The following is a 21,326-nucleotide window of genomic DNA, read 5'->3' on the forward strand; positions in this document are numbered from 1 at the left end:
ATAAATATATACTAAAGAAATTACTTTTCATTTATAGGAAGATGATAAATTTCAGAAAACAGCTTTAGATGGTTAGTGACAAATATTGGTCTTACTTGGCAAATCGGATGGGATTGCTTTTTTCCTAAGGGTCAACACAGATCTGACATACCTGCAAGCGTCGATTTTACTACAAATATGTATATGTCAAATCTTTCAACTTTTTACACTTTAGTAAGCTGCGTAACTGGTAATTGGCAACCTAGGTACGCAGGTGGGTTCAGTAGGGTAGGTCAGTAGGTTCTATGATAATTTTCGACCGAATATGTTTAGCCAAACAAGTTCAAAATATGGAAAATTTGTACTAAATATTTTTACTAAATTCTTATTCGCTGTGCGCATTAGGCGAATACAGTAAAATTTATAAAGCCAATTGCTGGAATTACTGGTCATAGGATTCGAAAAAGGTATGCAAGTATGATCACTTGGCCGCTGCATAAGCTCATAATTTAGAATTACGGTTGCAGCCGTTGAATCCGCATTCATTGGGATTGCGCATAAGAAAACCGTTATAAAATATTTACCTATGCTTCAAAGTACATCCATCGTTTTCATTAAATATGTGTTAAAACAAATTCCAGAATATCAATCAAGCATTGGAATTTATCAAGAACTGTGTGTATATTATTAAATACCAATACCATGAATCACGAATTTACACCACTTTTTACGTATTATTAAAGTAAAACCATACAAGTTAATACTAAACATAGCCCTTCAGTATTACAGTGGCATTCTTTTAATAATTCTACTGTGCGTATGACTGTCGAGAACTCCTTCTAAACGGCTGGACTGATTCGTTTCTTTTTCGATGCTTTTTGTGGCATCCAGGATGATTCCGATTGATATATCACCTAGTTATGTTAGAGATAGATACTGGGATGGGTTTATACCAATGATGCCTGGCTACTGGGCTTAGAAAGATATGTATGTATTTCTTCTTTTGTCTCCCACTTGCAATGGTGGGCAATATAAATTATTTTTTTTTGTTTTTTCTGTGGTTTTCGTTTATGTCATTGTTAATTTTGGCAATGAGGAAATGTGTAGCTTGCTAGACCCAATAATAGGGCTACATCGTCATAGTGACTATAAATCATCATAATTAAATTTATAGACACTATTTGTGCCAAAACAGAACAGATTCTTTGAGGTTAAGGTTTTTTACCTGCAGTTATGAAAACCAGACGCCGTGTAAGGCGCTGTGTCCCTTCTACCTACTACTGTAAAGATAATCTGAAGTACATCTGTTCTAAGGAGAATCTTTTTCACGAACTGGCTGGGATTTTGCTCCGTATTTCTCTTTAAATCGAGTTGGTATTCTTGGAGAAAAGACATTAAATTACATAAGTTTACGAGCAAAATTGGATCATGATGAATCTTTGAAAATTTCCACTGAACAAACAAGGAAACCATGAACAAAACAATTTAGTTCCATACGTAGATATTTATTATCATACTTCAACCGAAAACCTTCTCGATACAATATGATCATTTACCATCATCATCAAAATCTGGTGTGTTGGTGAACCAGCTGTCAGCAAATTGTTGCCATCCTGGGGCATTGTTAAGGTTGAATATTTGTGCCATGTTCCTGAGCATGCCTCGGATGTCTGGTTCGGGTTGAGAGAAACCTTCTTGAGGGGTCTCAGTGGTAGCCTGGCGCTTCACAATCCCCGCGTGGATGAAACTGAACAGGTAGATGAAGAGGAACACAGCAAAAGGGTTTACCTGTAATAAAAGAAGTATGAATAAGTCAATAAATTGTTGTAAATATTCGTGATCTGATATATTCCCGTATGACAACTTAGATCATCAAATATTGAGTTAGTCTTGTAATTAAATAAAATTGCCAGTCAGAAATCTCTAAAGGACAAGGGTTCCTTTTTTAGACATTAACAAAATTTAAGTTAGATTACAAAATCCTAATGAGTATTGAATTAGGTTTTAAATTGATTGATATAAACTTTTTTAACTTTAAATTTGTTTTGGACCGTTAAATTAAAAAATGGCGTACACTTTTTGTCTGTTCAAATTTAACTTTACCAATATTAAATATTAAAAATTAAGAGCCAGTTTATAGTTAACACTATATCCTTATATGTATAGTGATAAAAAAGCTTAGATTGAATTGCAGAACACAAACAACATAATTCTTACCTGGGATGCCATTGTTATAAATGTTTGTTTGTTAGACTCCCTGCCTTCCAATATATATGGTATCCATATCTCTTGTCGTGAACATATCACAGCATTTTTAACTTAATTGCCTTAATTGATTAAGGTAGACGACAATTAAAAGGATACATCCTGTCATAAATATTTGAAGCTCTGATAATAAAACGCAACGCCCTAAGAATTTTCATTTTCTTGTGAGATAACAAAAGGCATACCACTAGCAAAAATACTGTTGTAGTGCTACCACATTTTTTTTGTTAGTAGTTCAGTACCGTGTTACTTACGTATAGACATGATTTTTTCCTAAGCCCGATTCCCTCTGCAAGGAGTTGGAGAAAACAGGAATCTGTGTGTGTTGCGAGAGGTTTTACAATTATTCAAGGCATCCAGACTCAGACAAGTATTCGTGGATTGCAGAAATGAACCTGTGGCACGTCGCTCATATTGGGTTTGGTGTAGTGACCCTATACGAGATGCTAATCCTAATAAATATTTAAAGTCGAAAAGATTTACTCATCATCTAATAATAAATCATCACTATCAAAGTTAGGTACTAAGACAATCGATCAAAGTATTAAAAATAATACTAATACGTTCTAAGTCCATTTCAGCATCGTTTTTGCATCCATGTGTTCATAATTGCATAATACATCTTTAAGAAGATTACATTGAAATAGCCATAAATTATCAATATATCTTGTATCGGTTTACTTCATATTTCGTAATTACTAATACAAGATATGAATCTGTTGTGAACTGATTCATGCCGTATCAGTTTTTCGAGTAGTGAGACGTGATATTTATAATATTCAAATCACTTAAATGCGCTGTCATCAGTCATGTTTATTATTAAGTTATATAGTTTTATTCTGAACGAATGATGCAGCGGAAATTCGTGACCTTGCTGGCATTGGTATTTAAATATTATAATTTACACACTTCTTGATAAATTCCATTGTTTTTACGTGTATTAAGGCAAATGTAAATGTTTGATTTCAAGAGAATTGTTAAAAAAAACATTATTATGTCACGGTTTTATTTTATTATTGATATTATTTTTTTTACTTTAATTGAAATTTTATGCTGTGTCCTAAATTAATTTTAGGAGATTTCTTTTTCACTTCTCCTTTTTAAAAGGAGTTAAATAACGACTAAGCGATACTTCTGCGTCTTCGAATAGTATTATTGTCTGAGGACTGCACGAAAAAGGGGTGTACCTTTCTTCCACGATTGCTATACTTACAATTACTTCAAAACCTGATATCATACCCTTAGAACCAAAAATAATGATAATTACCCTTTTTTAAGGCGAACCAAGATTTCATTTTTGTTAACAAAAATAATTATGTCCATTTTCTTTTCAGACATTAATTCTCCAACTGCTAACTCCAGCGGAGTCAGCAAAAACTCATTGGAAGCGACAAACGTGGTCAGGCTTTATGGATACGATGAAAGACTTTGGTTACAAAGTGAAGTCCACCGCACAGGATGCCGGATACAGCTTAAAATCGTTTTGTAATAAGGCGGGAAAGTGGTTCCAGAATTTATCGTTTTAGACTCTACATAGAGAAACGCTGATCTTAAAACTCGCTCTATAAATATAACAGTCGTGTTTGGAAGTACAGCAAACGCACATAATAGTGTAGTTGTTATGTTTCATGCTGTCTTTGTAACGTCTTAGTGAGTTGTTGAGACTAATGGACATCTTGAAACGTCATTTAGCTAAGCGTCGTTCATGTATCTTCTTTTTGCCTTCATATGACAGAGACGGTGAAAGTTGAGTGTGTTTTCAGTATGTATCAAGATTAACATGTAAGATCAAAAGTGGGACTGATAATAATATGGTGTGTTTAATTAAATAAGTAGCGATGTTGGGTGCATTGAACTGCAAAGAGTGTTAGCACTTTAAAATATGAACTAGATACTCGTTGAAAGAGGGGGAAGAGAAGTGCATGCTTTAATTTATGCTATTCAATTTTTGCCACACAAAGGGCTGTGCTTTTTCTAATTATTTCGTACTGATGTAGATATTTATAAGCAACATTAAACCATGAAGTCACGTACAGCGTTTGGTGTGGCAGAGTGTTAACCGCCTTAAACAACGATATGATAATGGAAAATAAGTAGGAATTTGTGTTTTGTATTAAACTCTATGAAGTAAACTGTTTTTGTTGTTGTGTATACTCTTCTCTTATGCCTAGGCTTTCTGCCATCAAATCCGAGATCTGATCCTATTTGCAATTAATATTAACACGCTTTTTTTTGAAATTACGTTAGTTTATATCACTTTCCTGCTGAGTGTTATTTAACATAATAGCTTGATTGAAATTAATTAATTTGCCTACTACACAAATCACTTGAGAAAATTAAATAGACTACATGATTTGTAGTCTATTTAATTATTATTTTTTTGTATATGAGTGATATTAAATTGGTAATTTGAGACATTGCGTAACAAAAAAGAGATCTTGAGACCAGAATACAAAGCATTAGAACGTTCCTATAAGAACCTATTGCGTAGTATGGAGATAATCCTTACTTACTCTGTAATTAAATCGGATGTCATAAAATGAAATTGACGTGAAATCGAAATCGTTATCTAACTACTACTAAGCTCATTTCGAATCGTATTTATTTTCTTGAGGAAGGCAAAACTGAATTTATTGTGTTATTTTACAAAAATCTGAATTCACAAGTTAATGTATAGCAAAGAAAGACGAGATAAATATCAAGGTGTTTCAACACGCTTGCTTTGATATGGAGATGAAGTAAAATCGAAATGATAGCAAGTGATTACGACCTCAGCAGCTAAACACCAAAAAAATAAATAAGGTTATATCGAATATGAATGCCTGCATGCATGTAAATTATGAGTCGAATATTTGTGATCCAGTTAGCATTGGTAATGACCTATATTAATAGGTACATGTATGAACAGATACTTGTAATTCTTCTTCACCGCTGGCGAGGCATTTATTTTTACAAAAATCTTTTAATGTCATCAATTTAATTTCAGGTTTTAATTCTCCAAATAATCTCTACATATAATCTGCGATATACACCAATACCACCCTTTATCGATCCTAGCATCAAGCTTGGTGCAGATTACTCGGATGATATTTTATTTAAAAAATCGGTAAATAAAGTAAATATTGATTTTTTTTGTAAATATTTTGTAAATAAAGTAAATATTATATTACATAGTAGAAATTTCAGGCACAGTCAACCGGTTTGTTAAATAAATTTTCTGAATTTGAATGGTTGGTCTGTTGGTAAACTAAAGGCTGAAGAAAAATATATCTTTAGATACTTCTAAATAGATATTATGAACTAAAATAACTTTGGCTTTATAAAACTGTCATAACAATGGAATTCCAAAAAAACGAAAATCAAAGTAATCAAAGTTTGTAAGCACCTATTCTCATTAAGATTATCAAATTTCAGGTGTTTTTTATAAACCTTGGGAAAAATGTAACAATTTCACATCAAAAGTCAACCAAGCATCCTCCCAGGACAGTGGATGAAGTTGCGCATGACGTAGTTGACTCAGTTAAAGACTTCGGGCACAAAGTAGGGGATGGAGTACAAGATTTCGGGCACAGAGTAGGGGATGGAGTACAAGATTTTGGTCACAAAGTAGGGGATGAAATGTACGAGATTGGAAGCAAAGTAGGTGACGGGGTACAACATGCGTGGCACCAAACAGTCGATTGGTTTAAAGGCGTATTTGGTTAGGTCGTAGATGAGTCCCATTAATTTCCGGTTACCGTGACATGTTTCAATGAAGTTTAATGTTTGTGCCTATTTTTATATAGTGTTTTCTTTGTCTAATCCTAAAATGTCTATTATGGGCCAACCGCCACATTTTGAAGTATACAGTGTTGCAACAGTTGTGTGAGTGTACGACATAGAATGTGTACACTCTCTTCCATACGTCGATAATATTACGTTATATTATATAGGTACGTATTATGTGGTGGTTGCAAAATGCTTGTAATAAATACTGGGTCTGCATAAACAAGTCGGTTAACATCTTGAAAATGGAAAGGAAACGAACTAAACTAAACTGCGTTACACTTTATTTTATTTATGCTATTACACTCCTTGTTACTCCTACTAGGTATGATTTAAAATCCCTTTTGATTTTTAGATCAATTAAACTGTAAAATATATTTATACACATTGAATTCAGTAGTGTATTATTTATCTTAAAATTAGTTTAGATAGTCAGATAAATTAATAGCTAGGCCCGCTTCTTCGTTTGTATGGTTTAAATAGGCATAATTTCATTGGTTTTGGGTATGTGGTACTGTTAATAGCACAACACACTAATTTATATTTTACCTGCAATACCTAATGTTGTTGAAAAGCCTCAAGCCTCAATTATAAATCTCCACAATAAAATAAAATACTTTCAAAAGCTCAATTTGGGTTGAGACAAAAATAAATCAACTGAGGATGTGGTTTTTGCATTAGATTAGCAGAACGAAGAGCTTAGTTTTCTTTCTTGATCAAATAAAGCTTTTGACACTGTTACTTTCCTCATTCTTGGGAATAGTTTTGAAGATATATTTGAATAAAAGAAATTCCATAAAAATTATGATCAAACTATCTTAGGGATCTTAGAAAAAAGTAAGAGTAAGAAATTATTTCAGTGAGGAGCCAAACGCGACTTATGTTGTTCCTCAGGGTAGCGTTTTGGGTCCGACTCTATTTTCCATACAACAACGTGTCTTAACGGGTAATAGACCAAGTCCTGGGGGCTGAAATATCAGAAATATGTAAATAAGTAGTCTTTGATATTTCTTAAGACATAAAATCAATACGTTTTGTAAATCGTTATCGATGTCTCATGAAATTTTTAATCTACAAGGAAAAGTCGGATAAGTAGCAGACTAAGATTTTTTTTAATAGTTATAACCCTAGTACCTCTGCCAATACAAGTAAACAAACTTAAATGAAAATACTCGTTGGAATATGAAATTAATTCGTGTGCAGGTTTCATGAGAACTTAATATGCAACTAGCTAGAAAAGCGTAAGTATATGACCAGCTCATTAAGTTGTTATGTAATTAATTCGCATGTCATAAAATTGAAATTGATTTGAAATCGAAATCGTTATCTTGTCTATCTAACTAATCAAATCATTTTTTTTGATTAAGGCAAGACTGGATTTATTTCGGTTTTTACAAAGATCTGAACTGAAAAACTTAATGAAGAGGAAGGATACAAGATATTAATATCAAAGCCTGGCTAGAGAAAAAGATAAAGTAAAATGAAAATGTTAGCAAGTTTCTACATCCCTACCTTCAATTATAAAATATGCGGGCCTGCATGCATGTAGATTATGAATCGAATATTTGTGATCCAGTTGACTTTGGTAATGACGTTTTCTTAATAGGTACATATTTACAAAGATACTTATTAGCATATCAGATCCCATTTCATGTGTAAGCAACTGCGTATACTATAGAAATGCGTAAATTCTTTCAGATACCAATTCTTCAAATAACATCGACATATAATCTGCCATACACACCAGCACCACCCTTTATCGACTTCCCCGTCAGACCTGGTGCAGAGTACCCGCAAAACTATTATCAAAACAAAGTGAGTAAGGGTATAAGAGAGATAAAAATATTTAAATAAACAATCGGCCAAAATTTGGTCATCTTAAAGAACAATAAACTTAGGTCGTTTTGTGGCTAAATACATGCAATTGAATCATTAAAGCCTAGTTTAAAAATGTAAGTTTCCAACAAAGCTTATATAGCTTATTGGACAAAAAATTGGGTCGAAACTGAACTGTTGTAAACCCCGTTTGTGGATAATTACAAAATAATTGTGACTTTCATAAAGCTGTGGTAACAATAGAGTTAAACTTTTATTTTACTAGCTGAATTTAATTGATTTAATTTCCAGATATTTTTTATGCATCTTGGGAGAAATGCAACACGTCCGCCCCAAAAGAAGAAACCTTCGAAGACAGCGCAAGATGTAGCACATGACGTAATGGACTCAGTTAAAGGTTTTGGAATCAAAGTAGGTGATGGTGTACATAACCTTCGTACTAAAGTTGGGGATGGAGTCCATGAAATTGGAAGCAAAGTAGGTAGTAAAGTACAACATGCGTGGCATAACACAGTCGACTGGTTTAAACACGTTTTTGGTTAGGACTTCGTGAAGCCAGACTTCTTTACTGTTTTCGTATTATATTCCAATTGAATTGGAATTTGTCCCAGATTAGATATATGTACTGTTGACCTGGACTGGTGCCATTGTGAAAACGACACGTCACTAAACTGCTTGTTTTGATGCGTTTTACTGCAGATTTTTCTTTAATCATAAATGTCTTTTTTAAATTTCATTAAAACTCGTTTAATTTAACCTTTGGCACGTAATAAAGTGATTTTAAAATAGAATTCGTTTTTTTTATGATTGTATTTTATTTCACCCAAACCTTTGTCATAATAGTTAAATTGAATTATTAAAGTTACATTTTAGCCGCATTTTCGTGCTTATTTTGCAATGCAATATTGTGGTTGAACAGATCTGATGCTGGAGCTAGATAGTAGCTATAGCAGCTCCACAATTAAAAAAACGATCTCATTGAGTAAAGAGAGTTGGGTTTTTATCCTAGAAAGCTTGTTGTATTCTTATTACATTTTTAAATAAATAATGCGTGCTATTGAGCACTCTGCCAGTTTATTTCTTGATACATATAAGATGCCTTAAATCTCCAAATTTTAAAGTCCTTAGAAAGACAACATTTTATCTCTGATATAACAAACATCTTGATCGTTGCTAATAAAAAACGTATGAGACAGAGAGGGCAATATTTTGCAGCTCTGTAAGAAAGTGACAAGTCCAAAATAGTAGGTAGGTAGGTTCTAAATTAAAAACTAAAATTACTATTTGTAATGCCATCGTTCCAATTGATTTAAAATTAATTAGGCAGGATATTGGCAATGGCAACCAAATGACATTTATTAAATTAAACGACTATCTAAGCGTTAACGGAATAATTGATTCTGAGGATTCATGCATACGTGAACGCAGGTGTATAAGTTTCTGTTACATCGACATCTGAAATGTATTTCATATTAATTAATTTATTTGAAATTGCATAAGTTTCACAAACTAAAAAAGTGTAGGTATGTACTTTAAAATTATCCTGCCTAAGTAGATAGATAACTGGGCCCCAATTCTGCTATTTACAATGGCGGATAAATGAATGAAAATTTGCTTAAAATAACATTTTTTGTATTTTTTCCTGCAAAATAATTGGAAATTCAGTACGGAACGGTACACCCAATGTCAATAAAATTAACTCCCAATTATTGTATTAGCAAAAAGCTTAAGAGAATAGGAATAATTTCAAATTGAAACCAATTGAAATTTATTCATCGGCCATTGTAAAATAGCAGAATCGAGGCACTGGAGTGTCGTCTTATTTGATATGATTACAGTTTTGTTAATCATCAACTTTGGGATTTATTATTTTTATACTTATTCCAGATACTAAGTATTAAGCTTTTTCTTCTACAAATGATGTAACATTGCCACCGTGATAGAGGCCCATAGTGTTCAAGTGAGACAGACTCAATTAGAAATTTCAAACATTATTTGTCCAAAGTTATAACTACATTGATACTCAAGAATCCTGAGCTATGTTGACCAAGTGATAATAATCGTCCAAATATTATAGCATTTGGCTACAATGATGAGCGACGTGCTAGTCGTTTATACCTATATTTATGTACGGCTATGTCTAATACGGTCCAGTGTTTCAAAGATATTTTCAATATTTTAGTGTTCTCTTTTGGGACATAACATTCCCTTGTGTTACCCCTGAATGTACGTGGATCTCAGATCTGATTTGACTTGTGGCTACTGATCTGAACTGGAATGTATCTTTGTTAAAATATCTCAGTATCGAATACTTCTGCATGAAAAATTAAGACGTTCCTATTCCTAAACATAAGAAAAGACCTGTCGATTTGGTTGTCATTAGCTAGCTTTGAACATAATATCTTAAAGTTGCTAGCTGCCTGTTCTTTATTACCAGATTCAGTAATAAAATGGTTGAATCGATTCTGGAAATGTAGCCTATTTGTTTGTAATCTAATACGTGGTTTTACGACACAATAAAACTGGCCTGAAATGGAAATAGCTCGAGTTATATAATATAACGGCCAGAAACTTTATCCAAAGTTATTTTAATCCCTGAGGTAGATAGACATCGATACGCTTGGTTTACTGAGTATTTGGATAACTCACTATCATGTATATCTTCCATCAAAATTTCAGTTACAAAACAATAAAATATAGCTGACAAGACAACTGTGTGAGCGGCGTTCTAATAAATGTGGCGTGATCAGAATGCCAGCTAGCCGGCGAATAATTGTGGCATTACTGACATTGGTAAAGTATTTATTCCTTACTTTAACTACTTGCAAATCCTTCCATAGTCATTCCTTCTAGAGTCCTCTGTAGTAGTAAGTTTAGGTCGTTCACACAACAGTTCATGACCTTACGATGCTTAAGCACTTAAAACTCGATTCCCATACTTCACTGTTTTTACAGTTCTTTTCCGCGCTCTATAAAAACATACAAATAAAAATCGCAAAATAACAAGAAACGTTTCTCTTCTGGAACTACCTAAATACTTTTCTTAAAGTTCATACTTTCAAACTCAATACTAGATTAATTATACTTAAGTAAAAATGGAAAAAAATAATTGAGATGGCACCTATTGGTTGAGATGAAACAATTTCTGCAAATAGGACAGACATCATTATTTTGACATGCCATTTTTTAGCTAGCTACTGTCGACATTTCTTAACTGGCTACCATTATGTCAAAACAAACATAGGGGTTATCACCTCAATATAGTTTGCCATATAGTCTGGACTTCAAAAGAGACTGTGACCCCTTGAGTTTGTTTCAACATTTCTTCTCAGGGTAGTCAGATAGGAAATGTCGAATCCGGCGTTCTCAAAAAAATAAGACATGTAAAAGTGATGATATATCCTACTTACAAAATAAATGATTTCATTTCATAAAGAGTAAATAAATTCAGTGCACTTCCTGGACTGGCTTTTGGAAGAAAGAGTCAGACCAAACTAAACATCAAGCCTGTGCCATCAAGCGGCTTTGTACTCCGAATACCTCATGCTCAACCATTTTAAGGGAACCCCACAACTCGTTGGAGTTTTCGCTGGAGCTGATAAGTCAAGCATGAACTCTTCTTCAGTCTGAAATTTTTCGAGAGGAGGATACCAAGGTTCTGAAAATAATGTTGTCCTTGCACTTCCATGGCGAAACAACCTCATCCTGACAAGTTTGAGTTCGTTATAAGAGGCTATTTTTTGTTGTTATTCAATTCCGAAGAAGACAAAAGGAGAGTGGAAACTTACAAAATGATTGAAGTCCGATCGTGTTTGCGCTTTATTAAATTGTTTAAACTTTCTGGAGTAGTTAACTGCATCCTTTTTTAAAAGTGTATTTCATATTCGTTTTAGATACTAAGTCTTCAGGTCGTGTCTGCAAACGAGCTAACACCAACGCACTATGACAGAGGCCCGACGTGGGTTGAAGTGGCTGATTCAGTTGCGGAATTGGGACACCAAATCGGCGAAGGAATGCAAACTGTATGGAACGCTGCTTTGTCCTGGCTCCAAGGATAAAACTACATGGCTAAACATAAACTGTATATATATTTTTAACTGGAGTCCTCCTTAGATTAGAGATACTAAGCAATAGAAGCTTCTTACAATGCTATGGAACCGGGAAAACTCTCCTACCTTCCAGAATTATTTTTTTCGTTACTAAGCAACAAAAGCCTCGTTCAAATGAATGGTTATTAAATTAAACATTCCTTGTAAAATAATATCTAAGTATTCTTGTGATTACTATACGTAGTAATATGTTTTTGTTACGGAATAAAATGACTATAAACATCGCTGTTTTATTTATGTCGTCCACCATGAGTCCAGGTACTCAGATAAGCGTTATGTTTGGGGATGAAAGTGATTAATAGCATAATATGATGGCGCTGGCACCCATGTAAATGCAGGTTTGTATTTAACGTAAGATGTAAAAACTATGTTATAGAAATGCTTGCCACATCAAGAAAGAAATAATACATATACCTATGACAAAAATAATACGAAACAAGTCAAATATAGAATTTAGACAAATTCTGGTAAACATGTGAAGTCACGTCATTTGTCGAAATGGAATGTCACACACACTTCCACAGATTTGCTGTTATCTATCTAACGCTGTGTGAGATAGTCTAAAGCCCTCAGACAGTGACACAATAATACTCGGTTTCTTCAGGAATATACATATATACTTTATGTATTTTCTTCCTTTCCACAGCGCCATCTAGTCTCGAACTAAGTTCAGCTTGTATTATGAGTACTAGACAACTGATAATCATACTTAGAAATTTCTACATACATACATAATATAGATGAATTACGCCCATACACAGAAAAAATGATCGCGCTAATCACACAAACATTTGCCCCGTGTGGGAATTGAACCCACGACCTCCGGAATAACAATCAGGGCCACAATCCACTAGACTAACAGCGGCTATATGTCAGTCACAGTAATGTATATTCCTATGTTTTAGATAATAAGTCTTCACTTCGCGTCTGCATATGAAAAAACACACTATGACAGGGGACCATCGTGGAGTCAAGTGGCAGATACGGTCTACAACATTGGAGACAAAATCGGCGATGGATTAAATTCTATATGGAATACTGCACACAGTTGGTTGAGAAGAAGCTAAAGTTATGATACACGGGATATGACGAATACAGGATCGTGTAATTTAATGTTGACTGTAGAATCCTTTGGAAAAGCATAAAGTAAATAATATAGTACAAACAGAGCGTTATGTCTTGATCATATTTTTTTTAACCTTGAACCACAGTGACATTTGGTCATTTTCGATAAAAATATCTTTTTTTTGGAAACATACATAAAATACTTAAAAAATACGTAAAATACATAAAATTATATCGATGACAAAAATACGGGACCAACATATTTTTTTGTACATGTAATTTATATCGTAAATACGTAATTAATGTGTAAGTATTGTGATTGACTTTGACAAATCAGTTAATATGATCGAATAATTTTAAGAGTATTTAATTTAAAAAAGATCGTCACTGTAATTATCAATAATGCTTACAAACAAAATTACTCGGTATTTCTTATGGGACCCAATAGTACCTATTCTAGATAGAAAAAAAACAATTGGATCAGAAATCTAGGAGTATTCGTTGTAGATACCTCCTCTTTTGAGTCGTTAAAAACCGACTTGATACGAAACAAAAGTTTTATTGTGAGGCTATAATATGGGCTAATCTCTTCATCTACGAAAGAATCACAATGAATTAATCTCCTCTTTGCATGTACTCAGTACTAAGTAGTTATCGAAACCCACTCATAACTTCGTCAGAACTAAAAATATTTACTGTCTGATATCCGGTTTTGGAAAGTAAACATATTTAGTGCTGAAATCAACCTGTATAGCTGTATGTAATAAATAACAATTTGTTTGCTGCTTGCGGTTTCGCCCGCCTAGAGGTGAAGAGGTAAGAAGCATACACACATACACACACTATTAAAATTTAAAGAGAACAAACTATTCCCTCTCAAAGTTTTATGCAGAAGACCTTCTGACAGACATATTCTGGTTAGAATTTTGGCACGAAATGCACCGATGTAGCATTTTTACCTCTTTAGCATTTAACAATCATTGCAATCGAAAATCGGAGGTGAGAATCAATTTTTTAAACTTTCCTCGTATGAGAGAAGACCTGTATCCTGCAGTAGCACATAAAAAATACTATGATAAGTCACTTTTCCACGTGGACGCTATTGATCTGTCCTTTGAAATGTAGGCAAATATATTATCATGCATCAGAGAAATAAAGGAGTTTACAAAATGCTGCCTTGTTTATTCGTTTTGTCGTTCACTCTTTTTCCGGCAATAAACAAACGGTATGAAATCAATAAATTGGTAAATTATTCATGTTGATAAAATTTATTACTTTTAAATCAGGCAAATACCTGAGACTTGCATTACTGATGTGGTTCTGATAAAAACAATACTAGGTTTATTGAAGGGTATTTCTGCTGAACAGCTAATTATAAATTATTCTTCATTCACCAAAAATATTATCAAAGCCCCTCTGTGACTGAAGTTGGCAATTGCTCTACAAACACTTACGTTTAATTTATATGTTTGTGATAAACCAAATTCATATCTAAGGACTCTTCCTCCAAAGATATGTCCAGCTCCAGGAAACGGGGCGAAACCAAACATATGCCGACTATTTTACAAATAGTTGCGGCATTATATACCGTGGTAAAGTATTAAAATTGTACATTTTAGTCTTAAATAAACTATCGTAAATGAGGATTATATGTTCTTTCTCCTTTAAAAAGTTACAGTAGCTCATATTACGACCAGGTCGTAATATGAGCTACTTATTACGAACATATTACGACCAGGTCGTAATATGAGCTACTTCAAACAAACTTCGTTTTCTTAAATTCTGAATTGAATCGGTTTCTAGTTATTTAATACTTCCATGCTATGCTATCCTTCTAAACCGCCTTACGTCACCAGCTAATGCGTTATGATACTATTTTTAGATAATAAGTCTTCAGTTCGTGTCTGCAAACGATCCAATGTTACCACCAGATCGTGAGAAAGGGTTGACGTGGTCGCAGTTAGCAGAGAAAGCCAAATATTTTGGACGCCAAGTCAGCTCTGGACTGGACACGATGATGAAAGCTGCGTACCGCTGGAGCCAAAGGGGCTAATACAATAAAACTTCTCAATTCCCATTGAATAATAAAGAATGGGTCGATTTCGTCATAAATATAGCAACTAAGAGAAACCTTCTGGAATAAACTTGTACTACCGGATACTGTCGCACGTCTTTGAAATATATTGCGAGCCGTGGGACAAGCTGTGTGGCGAGGCGAGAGATCAACAAATACACACACATGACGTTGCTGTCAGATCTTGCCTCAGAACTACGTTCTCTTTGTAATGACCAATTAGGGCTTAGACCAGCTTGTTCTGTGGCAGTAAAACAGTGTCTTCATTTTAATTTTAGTTATTGTGTACTTTAATTAGAATTAAAAATAATAAATAAATTGATATTAGACAATGATATGTTACTTGTGTTTTGGCAATTTTGCTCCTTTTTAACATCGCGCTCCAACATAATACTTATCTTAGACAAATAAGGCGGTTTTTCTGCGCCACATTAGGTCACCAATAACTATGTCCGGTTGGATTTGGGAAAACTTACTTTATAAGTGTCAAAAATACAAAACATTGATTATTTCCATGATATTGATTTTGAGGGGGCGCGGTATTATTGCTATCGGCTGCCCAGGATAGTAATTGAGAGAATAGCTTGCAACTCTTTGGGGAAGACTCGCTACTTGTGGGCAGAGACGATGATGACTTCATACTTTTGTGGAATGTAGAGTTAACAAGAATAATTTTCAGAAATTATAACCTTAAACTCAAAATAGTTTACATTAAAGAATCTGGACATTGCAATATGGGAAACTCTCTCCAGGTTCACCACTGACCCTTGATGGAAAAATCGGAGGCGGACTGATTGAAACCTCTAACATTAGTACCGCCTCTGCTACCTTATGTGGCGATTACTTTGGCCAGTCATCCGGTGCACCGACGAGTCCACTTAAATCAAGTTTCCATAATTAGATCCGTAGGTGGCATGATTTTCCTGAAATTTTAATCATCTATCCCACTTAACACGTAAAAAAATATTTGAACAGAATAATTATTTTTCATCCGTAAAATGATGACATATTTTTGACTGTTTTTGCCCGATGTTGGACGCAGTGAGAGTGGATGGTTTTTATAATTCTCAATAGGACTTATGTGAGGAAGAACTATAAGTGTATGAGACATAAAGCGGTTTACATTCCAATTAAAAAATGTTCCGTTGACACGACGAAATGCTAGTAATGGTCTTCCTTATCAGAGTTAGAGAGAAACTTGGTATGTAATTTAATTTAGCCAATCAGTCACTTTACGACACAATTAATCTGCTGCGATAAAACGCTGCCCATTGCTCTATTATTTTGACATATGCTGAAGTAAATATTCCACCGACTCGTATTCCGAAGCTGGGTCAAATTTTATTAAATGTGGCGAGATCAGAAATATGCTCACTAGTCGGGAAGTGCTTGTGGGATTATTAACATTGGTAATGTTTATTTTATAACTTTAGACCCAACAAATCCGGCACATGCCTTCTCATCTGGTACCTATATTATGAAGCCTTTTAAACAAATAAGTGATCATTCATAATTCAATTTTACAAAACACTCCAAACTAGCTGTTTTTTCTATAAGATTATGTAATTACTATGCAAAAAAAAAGTTGTCACCAGTTCGACTCGAACTAGATCAGGTTTTTGTTTTATCATATATGTTAATACGAAGTGGTATTTTAGATAATAGGTCTGCACCTCGTATCGGGAAATGAAAAACCACTCACACACCATTACAAGGGACCGACGTGGGCTGAAGTGGCGGATAAAGTCAAAGATTTCGGAAACCAGTTCGGCGATGGATTTAATAAGATGATGGATGCTGCGTACCGCTGGAGCCAAAGGGGCTAAGACAGTAAGGAATATGGAAAAGATTGTCTAAATATTAGCCCCGTTAAAATCATCTTACACGCATCGTACAAGTTATGCTGTGATGTGTTTTCCTACGTTTTGAACATTTTGTGTGCTATAAATTTTCTTAAATAAACTCGTATTACCTATTCGATTTTTGTTTGATTAGATAGATGAACAGCCTAGCTCAGCTTAGTCTGGAAAAGAATGACAGAACCTAATCAGAACTATTTTTCTGCAATAATATCTGTGCGCGTGACTTTGACAACATGTAAATGTGTGTTTCACCTAAACAGTCTTCGTGCAAGGGAAGGTAGACTCGATCGAAACCTTAAATCAATTACCAAAACATAAAAATATTGATTTTGAGTCGACTACATATATCTGAAAAATTATGGATTATTGAGAATTTCGTTAAATTCCGATGGCACTGACAAAATAACCGCTGCCGTCGCCATCTTTACCTCTGACGTTTCGCGAAAATTATATATAGTTCAAATGTCATTTAGTTTCGCATAGTGATTTTTTTGTCTTAAATAATGCGGTTCATGTAGATTCTCTCTCTTTTTAAAGTTGCAGAGTGCCGTTGCTTTCATAACTGTAGTGGCACTTGAAGTTCTATTGACAGGTCTGCTGGAGGTCATGAGAACATTTCTGTTGTATTCATTGATAACATGGAGTAGGCATTAGGTATTCGTCAACCTCATTCATAAATAGAAATTTATTTCTCACGAACGATTGATGACCGGAAAGCGGTGTCGTGGGTACCTAGGAATGGTTACATGGCGCTACTTTGGGGAGGACTAATTCTTGCGGTTGATCGCGAAAGGTTTGTTGAGTTGTTTGATTGACTGAGGCATGTACCGATAAACTATGCAGATTGTATAAGCCTCTATAAACGCTACCTCCTCTTTCATACTACTTTTTTATCCTCTCCCTTACAACCTTCCTTCCTATCCATTTTCTCAGGCTCTTGACTATCCGTGTACCAGATTTCATTTCAGCGGGAAATGAAATGAAATGAAATTATTTATTCTGAAAATAGGATATTTTTTATCACTTTTGCATGTCTTTTTTGAGAACGATGGAGCCGACATTTCCTAGCTGACTACCCTAAGAAGAAATGTCGAAACAAACTCAGGGGTTGCAGTCTCTTTTAAAGTCCAGACAATTTTCAAATTCGAGTGTATAAACGAATGCAGAGTATTTCAATAAATTGATAATATACCTGCATAAGGTTTATACTAACAAAAACAAAAATGTATAAAAAAAGATTTAAAAAATAATAACGCAAATGAGTTGCATGTTATTAAATCAAATACGGGTTCACTATTTTAAGCGTGAAAGAGCGACACACAGAGTTACTTTCGCAATAACACATTAGTAAAGAGACATGATATGTAAACTGTTGTAGATGGCATTCAAAACAGTGCCTTTATTCTATTTCCTATCCTATTGTAAATTGTAAATTTACCTGGTCTTATAAAAATATAAATGTGTCATCATTTTTATTTTGAGAAACAAATGAGTGTTCTCAAGTTTGTTTCGATTGTTACTGTCCTTTTGTTCAACCCTTCCATCTAAACCTGTCATTTTCCCAACCAGTCCGTACTTAGGTTGACGCGTTATCGTGAGGATAAAATAGTGTTGTGACTAAGTGCTGGAGTTAAAGTAGTTCTAAGACCAGAAGCAGAGTAAGACTCATAAAATAGTAGAAAAAGAAAAAAGAAAATCGCTGTTACTTAAATCGGTAAGATATATACTAATTTTATACTTCAAGTACATTAATGAAAACAATGAGCAAAATTATAAATTCAATGAAGATTTATATTTCGATCGTGTAATCGTTAAATACGATGATTAAAGAGTTGTTGAATTAATAATTATTTTTCCCGTATTAGCCTTATACATACAGTATAAGGTTTTCCGGATAAAAAGAAGTTGTTTTTGCGCTGTTTGTAAAAATTTCAAGTGTCCAAAAAAATTTCGAAGCATCTAATAGCCTTTTAAACGGTGGAAACATATTCCAATATTTGTATTTTGTTAATTTTTGTGATGAACTAATGATTTAAACACCCCGTGGGTTACGGCGTAGAAATATGTCGACTCTCGCCAACTTAAAAACATCCCTACAAGTTTAGTAGCCAGAGCAGACAACCTTCAGTGTCTTTGGACTCCTTCTTGAGGTGTAAAGAACCCACCCTTCACTCCTCGTAAGAAAGACGCTTGACGCCTTGCGACCACCACAGGTCGAGCCTGCCGAAATATTGTAGTCGCAGGTCAATGATAGAACAGCCTAGCTTTCTGTCTACAACGTTTTGGTATCTACAAGATGGCAGCCAAACGCAATATATTAGCAGAACATGCTTAGTACTAAAACATTATTTAGGTCGCTGTTCATTACCTAGACTGAAAGAAAGACTATTAGGTTTTCAGTATATGTGTTTTTGATGCCAATTAGTCACTTTACGACGCAATAAAATTGCTTTTAACTTTGAATATTTAACACCAGCGTTTTTAGAATTACAACAAATTTTATCCAAAGTCACTTTTATATCTAAGAAGAATTTTGATATAAAGAATTGATAAACTGAGAAAAATCTTCGGTGAACTTTTAAAGATATTTTGGATACAACATTTTAGTAACACCTTCTTTTGCATACAGGCAAAAATATTGTCGACAAGACAACTCTGTCGCTGTCATTTTAGTTATTGCTCCATTTGACAGATGCTGAAGTTTGTGATCCAGCATCAAGCAAAATATCCACCAGCACCACAGAGTACATTCTGATATACTGTAAACCAGCACGTTCTCAACAGCTGAGCGAAGCCTGATTAAATGTGACGTCATCAGCAACATGCTGACCAGCCAGCGGATATTTGTGACATTACTTACCATGGTAAAGAATTTCAATTTTATTTCTGTCGTAGCATACATTAGTAGATGAAACGATCTGGTTCATATTGTAGAGCCGTAGTTAAAGGATCATTTTTTTTCTACAAAACCCTGTACCGATATTAGCAGACGTTTTGTCATAGTTATTCTTTGTAAATACCACGTAAGAAAAGATAAGTGACATTTATGAAGCACAAGACGACTTATTGCACAGAGCGCCTACCATCCCAAGCGGCAGGCAATACCACATTATTATTTCAGCTGTGGAGAGAAGACGCCCCTCTACGCCGTTTTGTGCGCTATCACGATTCCACAGCTGAAATTATTTTTCTCTAAGGAGGTGAAATAAATTTCCCTTCGAGCAGTTTTGAAGGCATAACGCATAATTTACTTTTGGATGATGCAATGGTTTACTCACGCGTATTTATCGGGATTGCTCGAATAGTTTCGGACGCAACCTTTAATTATGTATCATTCTCACAATAGTTAATATCGAAGTATAATTTCCTTGTTCTCGCTGGCTCATATTATGTTTTTAAATTTATTTGTTTATCGGAATATGCCTACTAATATGTAATTATACTATTTTTAGATGACATTTCTTCAGCTCCTATCAGCAAATGAACTTACACCAACACACCTTGACAGAGGTCCTTCGTGGCAAGATGTGGCTAATTCCTTCAAGGGTTTTGGTCAAGGTGTAAGTAATACATGGAATTCAATTTTCAATTGGTTTGAAAAACATTCAAACACACAAAAATACACATTTGGGGCACCATAAATTCAAAATATCTCGTTTCAAATAAGTATTGATCATCGATTTGGTCGATACCTCGGAGAATAATACTTATTAAATCTGTGAAAGTACTAAATAGCCTCTTTTTAATCTTATTGTAAATTGTACCTTATACACGAATTTTTTGTATTAAAGTATTATGTTTTAAGATATGTAAAGTGTTTTTTTTTTCATTTTCCTTTAATAAATATTTGTGACGTGTACCTTTTGTGTAAGGCTTTTGCCAAATCGAGCAGATGTATAGCCGTAGCTTAAAGCTTTCGAAGCTATTCAGGACATATGTGATACAATGTAACCTAGCTTACAGTGACATTAGGGTTAAAGAACGGTCTCTGCGTTGTTTTGTGCTATGTCGGCTTCCACTACAGCAAATATATTATTGAAAAACAGGGTACCTATATAGTGACCTAGCGCTCTGATATTGTTATTTCCATTAAATAGTTACTATGTTAACTTGGCTAAGGCCCTCAGTGCCTAATACCTACTATTTCAAAAGTGAACTTGATTTAGATTCGTAGTTTAAACATGTTGCAAAGTAGCATTTTGTAAATGTGTCCTGTATCACGTCGAACAGCACACGCATACGAACCAGTGAAAGGGAGACCTCTTTGAACTGGCTGTGAAACGTTAAGTGATTTAAATATAATAACTTTTAACTAGAGTAGAGGCATGAAACTAACTACTAAAAGATAAGTACACTAGACATTCTGATAAT

The 21,326-nt window shown here is 34.2% G+C and overlaps 2 protein-coding genes and 2 long non-coding RNA genes across 7 annotated transcripts; all 4 read left to right on the forward strand.

Moving 5' to 3' along the window:
- The first annotated feature begins 4,474 nt into the window (after positions 1–4,474).
- LOC113495169 lies at positions 4,475–6,576 on the forward strand. Of its 3 annotated transcripts, none has more exons than XR_003400701.1 (3): positions 4,475–5,136; positions 5,231–5,350; positions 5,659–6,576. XR_003400701.1 is itself a non-coding variant. In XM_026873779.1 (3 exons), exons 1-3 carry the CDS (start codon positions 5,084–5,086, stop codon positions 5,947–5,949), a joined length of 453 nt encoding a protein of 150 aa, XP_026729580.1. In that variant the 5' UTR covers positions 4,476–5,083; the 3' UTR covers positions 5,950–6,576. The 3 variants fall into 3 exon arrangements, 2 of the variants coding, with proteins under 2 accessions (XP_026729580.1, XP_026729587.1); XM_026873779.1 differs by having other exon boundaries at positions 4,476–5,116; positions 5,231–5,359; XM_026873786.1 differs by having other exon boundaries at positions 4,478–5,116; positions 5,659–6,574.
- A 776-nt stretch (positions 6,577–7,352) lies between these two features.
- On the forward strand, positions 7,353–8,590 carry LOC113495417. Of its 2 annotated transcripts, none has more exons than XM_026874163.1 (3): positions 7,353–7,594; positions 7,708–7,824; positions 8,137–8,589. In XM_026874163.1, exons 1-3 carry the CDS (start codon positions 7,562–7,564, stop codon positions 8,386–8,388), a joined length of 402 nt encoding a protein of 133 aa, XP_026729964.1. In that variant the 5' UTR covers positions 7,353–7,561; the 3' UTR covers positions 8,389–8,589. The 2 variants fall into 2 exon arrangements, 1 of the variants encoding a protein (XP_026729964.1); XR_003400721.1 differs by having other exon boundaries at positions 7,356–7,615; positions 8,137–8,590.
- A 585-nt stretch (positions 8,591–9,175) lies between these two features.
- Positions 9,176–12,337, forward strand: LOC113495512. The gene is made up of 3 exons (XR_003400741.1): positions 9,176–9,368; positions 10,525–10,638; positions 11,739–12,337. It is a non-coding gene; the product is annotated as an uncharacterized LOC113495512 (long non-coding RNA).
- A 6,163-nt stretch (positions 12,338–18,500) lies between these two features.
- Positions 18,501–20,763, forward strand: LOC113495578. The gene is made up of 3 exons (XR_003400743.1): positions 18,501–18,669; positions 19,648–19,819; positions 20,408–20,763. It is a non-coding gene; the product is annotated as an uncharacterized LOC113495578 (long non-coding RNA).
- The last annotated feature ends 563 nt before the right edge of the window (positions 20,764–21,326 follow it).

This window comes from Trichoplusia ni, chromosome 1 (genome assembly GCF_003590095.1).
Source record: "Trichoplusia ni isolate ovarian cell line Hi5 chromosome 1, tn1, whole genome shotgun sequence".
NCBI classification, from domain to species: domain Eukaryota; kingdom Metazoa; phylum Arthropoda; class Insecta; order Lepidoptera; family Noctuidae; genus Trichoplusia; species Trichoplusia ni.